The 5,272-nt window shown below is 37.0% G+C and overlaps 1 protein-coding gene across 1 annotated transcript; it reads right to left on the bottom strand.

Moving 5' to 3' along the window:
• Positions 1 to 644: 644 nt before the first annotated feature.
• On the bottom strand, positions 645 to 3,690 carry LOC132165548 (ras-related protein Rab11D). The gene is made up of 2 exons (XM_059576165.2): positions 3,388 to 3,690; positions 645 to 1,317 (listed from the first exon to the last, which is right to left on the bottom strand). The coding sequence occupies exons 1-2, from the start codon at positions 3,603 to 3,605 to the stop codon at positions 876 to 878; spliced, it is 660 nt and encodes a 219-aa protein (XP_059432148.1). The 5' UTR covers positions 3,606 to 3,690; the 3' UTR covers positions 645 to 875.
• Positions 3,691 to 5,272: the final 1,582 nt, after the last annotated feature.

Genomic DNA, 5,272 nt, shown 5'->3' with positions numbered 1-5,272 from the left:
CAACGTGAGAGATGTGAAATCCTAACTTGGACCAAGACCCCGAGAGACATGGGCTTTAAACGTGAATGTTTGTTGGCGGATACTCACATGGAAACATACATAGAAATTTCTTCCCCAGCCAGACAAGACCCGCAGGTCTCATAGGTCATTGGGTTGGATCGAAAATGGGCTGGGGCAGATCTTGTTGAGGCGTTGGGTTTTGGAGTCGTGAGTTGGATTTTCATGTCCCGTCCGTCCGATTCCCTAAGAGTTGCTGTCTCGGCAAAACAATATTGTAATATGTTTTTGAGTTATTGTTAAATATTTTTATTTTAAAAAAAAAAAATTAGAAAACTGAGCCATTATGTTATGTTCTACAAATTTGTTTTATGTTTTAACGAATAGAATCATGTTAAAAGCCACTTAAAAAAAGAAAACTGTCCAAAAGAAAGCAGTAAGGGTGAATCACCCCGTGTGGCTGAATGAGCTTTTCTGGCATCTTGCTGGCACAAGGCTTACAGAGATGGCATTAAACATGGAAATTTGTTTAAAAGATTGATGGAACACTTATGGAAGAGTGTTAATTAATTTTGCCTTGATAATCAGGAGGTGCTTTCTCCAGGGCATTCAAAAGATTTATGGGAAGGGTGAAATTGATGCAAAGAGAACGTAAACTTAAATTTTCAATACAACAAATTAGTAACAAGCAATCTGCAACTCAGCTTCATCCTTAGTTCTTTCTCCCATTTCCTAACATGCAAGTAATCAGCTGCTCGTGCAAAACTACACTGAAGCAATGTAAAATATACAAAGGAAATACACCACACCCCTCAAAAAATTGCTTAGAGAAACATAGAACCAAGATTCCCATTTTCTGAAACCTCAATTCAATCAAATCATGATCTACAGCACATGCTGCTCTTAGTTGGGATCACTTGTGCAGGGCCTGGGACAAGGATCTTCTTGCCAGCCAAAGAAGGGTTCCCATTACCTTGATTTTCATCCGCAACTAGGTTCTTCTTGTTGACAATGTTGAAGATCTCTGTCAATACAGTCAAGAAGGCAGTTTCAACATTTGTCGCTTGCAATGCCGAAGTCTCCAAGAAAAACAGTCCTTCCTTTTGAGCAAATTCTTTGGCATCCTCAGTGGGGACTGCCCGCTGATCCTCAAGATCGCTTTTGTTACCAATCAGTATGATGACAATGTTCTTGTCAGCATGGCCACGCAGCTCTTCCAGCCAACGAGGTATGTGATCAAAGGTCTGGCGTTTTGTAATGTCGTAAACCAGCATTGCCCCAACAGCACCCCTGTAATATGCACTTGTAACTGCTCTGTACCTGCTCAATCCAAAAAAAATATGCAAAACACCATAACTTGCATCAAGACAGATAATTTGGTCAAAACAACTTAATATCATTCAATGATAAATGATGCAAAACTGACTTTTTGCAAAATCATTAAGCTTTGAGATACTAAAAAGAAAACACCTATATAGGATTAAAAATAGGACACAAAGTTTCTCCAAACTGGTTTGGAAAAAATTTCCTTCAACCTACTTTAATAAATGACAAGTGTCATTCAACATTTTTGAGTTTTTAAAAAATTAATGTTTTGATTTCTAGATTAGTGGAATGACAATAAATGATTGTTAAAATATTAAAAAAAACATACGAGATATGACACTTGTCACTTATTAGAGTAGGTTGAAGGAAGTTTATGTCCATAAAAATATGGCAAAGAATTTTGCAGACACCAAACCAAGGGTAGAACAGCAGAGCATTCTGATTGCTTTGATAATTGTGTTGCTTACTACACTCTTGGAGTACCACAAGACGAATGGAATTCATGTATCAAAGTTTATTGTAGAAGGAAGAATCCACGCACAAGATAAATGAGTTGTCATTCAGATTAGACATACAAAAACTTGCCTAAATAAAATATCAATGTTCACGAATGTTGAACATGTCAGTGGTGTTATGCCGGATCAATTTCCAGCTATCAAAAATAGTCTTAAATAGAGGGGACTAGTTTTAAAGTCAACAAGATTAATCAGATAATGGTAATCATAATAAACTCCAAACGACATAACCAACAACAAAACTGCCTCCTCCCCCTTTAAAAATCAATTTCAACCCCAAACTTCTTAATTTCTTTCTTGGGTTAATTACATTTACCCCCTCTAATTACCATCCTTTTTGCAAAGTCCCCCCAATGTATCAATTTTTGCAATGTCTCTCCCACTCTACAATTGGGTTGTAATGCCGTGACCTAAAATGATAAAAATACTCTCCATAAGAAAAAGAAAAAAATACTTACCTTTTTCTGATTTTTTTTTTTAATCTATGGTAAAGTATTTTTGTCATTTTGGGTCACATAAGGGACATTGCAAAAAAAAAAAAGGTATTTTGAGGGGGTAAATATAGTTTCTCCTTCTTTCGTTCTTTTCTTTTATTCATATTTGAAAATATATAATGATTTAGGTAAAAAGAACCAGAAGCTTACAAGCAGGAAAATGGGAATCATAAGGAAAGGAAAGGTGGGTTGGGTCTCATACATCTTGGAATTGATCCTTGTGAACGAACGTCACACAAGGGAGGGCAACAAACTTTGTCCAACTGTATAATCCATGACGAATCCAATGGATGCAAAAAAGGCATCCAAATATGGATCAACTAAACAATAAGATCTCAAATAATTCCATCTGTAACACATTATTCTAGACAATATCTACAATCACAATAAAAATAATGCTATATACCACACCAATATTGGTGTGGTATGCTGTATGCAGCATTATTCATAAAAGAGAACTACGTTCAAAAGCCGTAAGACTCCAACGAATTGAATGATTCAGATCTTTTAGATTTTCTGGATACAATTCCTAGCCAGGATCTTTTGCATTTTCTAGGGTAATTTAACATGAAAGTTCTTAAAATTTTAAAATATTATGTTCAATTAAATGATTCAGATTTTATTATCTCAACATTACTACCTTCCTTTCATCTTCCCTAAGATGTATGCTGAGTTGGCAAAATATAAACCATTATTTAAAATAAATAATAATTAAAAAAAAACAATTAGGTTTGTAAGACGGAGTAAACCACGAAAATGCAGAGAACCCTAATCCCAAATTCCTAATCTAAGTCATCTAGACCTACAAAACAACACCATCAACTAGTTATCTCCATCCAACATTACGAAATCTAACATTTTCCGATGTACTACTAACAAAATCAGTGTGAAACAAATTTTGACTTCGGTTTGACCTCTCAAAACTCGGCGTAGAATTGCATGCCTAACAGCAACCAGTGAACCAAATCAGAACCCAAGGAATCTAAACAGGAGGAAAGTAGAAGTTTCTAGAAAAGGAGAAAGAGAGTTGAGTGCGTATAGTAGAAGGGGTTTACCGTTCTTGGCCGGCGGTGTCCCAGATCTGGGCCTTGACACTCTTGTGCTGGATGACCAGGGTGCGGGTCTGGAACTCGACGCCGATTGTGGCCTTGGAGTCCAGGCTGAACTCGTCACGCGCGAACCTCGCCAGTATCTGAGACTTCCCGACCGCCGAGTCCCCTATCAGCACCACCTTGAACACGTAGTCTATCTTCTGGTTCGCGTCGCTCGCCATTTTCTGCACACTGAATCGGCGAGTTCAGGGATCGGTGGGAAAGCTCGGGCTTCGGCTGTCGATATAAAAGGAAGACACGTTTAGATTTTAGGTTATAGTGCTCCCGCGTTCAGATTTCTTTAATGTGCTATCGCGGGAGAGCGAATCAGGGATTGCCACGTTGCGGGAGTTTTTGTTTGTTTCCGTTATTTGGCGGGATGGGATTGGGTTTGGTGGTGGTGGGATTTGGTGCGGTCAACACTGGATGTGGACTGGAAATAATTAAAGGGAGCGGAAAAGAGAGGAAGAGAGAGCCCTCGCAATGATCGCAGTGTGGCGTATGTTTCGGGTGAGCTGTCTCATGTCTGATTAATTTAATTTTACGGTTGGTTCTTGATTTAACTTCGATCTTTTATGGGTTGGGCCACTCGACCCACAATGTCTGATTTACATAATGGGCCAATTAGGGCCAGAAATGTGAGGGACATAATTGATGGAGGATGCGAGTGGAAAAGTTATAAGCAGAGTTAGTTGTAACGGTTTATGATGTTTATGAATATAGTTGAAGGCAACCAAATAAAATCTTAGTTTTTGACTAGCTTATAAACGAGCTGAGGATTAAGGATTTGTTTGGATGTGTGATTGAGGAGCTTAAAAATACGTTTAATACTCAAAAAATCTGTTTGAAGAAAAAAATACCAATTTTAATAATAATAAAAACTTTTGACAAAAGCTTAAAAATAAAGTTTTTGCCAAAAAAACAAAAAAATTTAACTTAAAAATTTTATTTCTCAAACACAATCGCAAACATATTCTAAGAGATAACATAACTAATATAAGAAGAGTCCAATCATGGACGAATGGAAAATAATATCAAGGACAGTGATTTTTGTGGCCCATATTTGGATCTATAATTTTTTATGCGCAGAAAGAGCTCCACACAAAGGGAGCTAGGGAGCCCAATAAAGGAGCCTCAAATTTGTTGTAGGAGACCAAAGGGTAGTTGACGCAAGTAATCTGCACCATAGCAAATGACATGAATAGTGATGAAAAGGTGGGCAGTTATTAATCGACCACTAACCGTACTAACTGATAACCGTATATTAAAATGACGTCGTTTTTGTATTTAAATATATATAAAATGTATAAAAATCTAGAAACGATGTTATATGTAATAGGGTAGTGATTTTGTTTTTTTTTTTTATTCTTTTAATTTTATTAATATATATATATTTTTTTTTCATTTAAAAAACAGTTAGCGATTATTAGTTGCCTATGCGGTTACAGTTAACGAGTTTAGCTAATAATCGCTAATAATAATTGCCTTTTCACCCCTAGGCATGCATGAGCAGGAGTAGGGACCGACGAAGGGTAGAGTGGGAATTAGCAATGGAGGTAGAGAGACTTGTGAATGGTGTAGGCGAAGGGAGTGCAATAGATCTGACATCCAATGCCCATACAAAAGAGTAGAAAAAAACAAAAAGGGGAAGAAAAAAAAAAAAATAAAGATGATGGGAGAGGGGTACAAATGTACAATAGGATTCATGAGGGTGGGAAAATGATCATTTCCATTTTATTTGAAATGAAGAGTATCCATTTAGTGCATTTATGATGTAAACCAGAATGCTTGAGAGTATATGAAGAAGACCAGAATAGATGGTAGTATGAAGACACCCCGGAAGATGGTG

This window comes from Corylus avellana, chromosome 11 (genome assembly GCF_965113065.1).
Source record: "Corylus avellana chromosome 11, dhCorAvel1.hap1.2, whole genome shotgun sequence".
Lineage (NCBI taxonomy): Eukaryota > Viridiplantae > Streptophyta > Magnoliopsida > Fagales > Betulaceae > Corylus > Corylus avellana.
The sequence above is the reverse complement of the archived record's forward strand: the minus strand, read 5'-3'. Positions and strand labels throughout refer to the sequence as shown.

Coding starts and splice junctions, on each gene's coding strand:
- LOC132165548 (XM_059576165.2), bottom strand. CDS start 3,605: ATGGCGAGCGACGCGAACCAGAAGATAGACTACGTGTTCAAGGTGGTG. Junction 1,318..3,387: donor GACACCGCCGGCCAAGAACG/GTAAACCCCTTC, acceptor TGGATTGAGCAG/GTACAGAGCAGTTACAAGTG.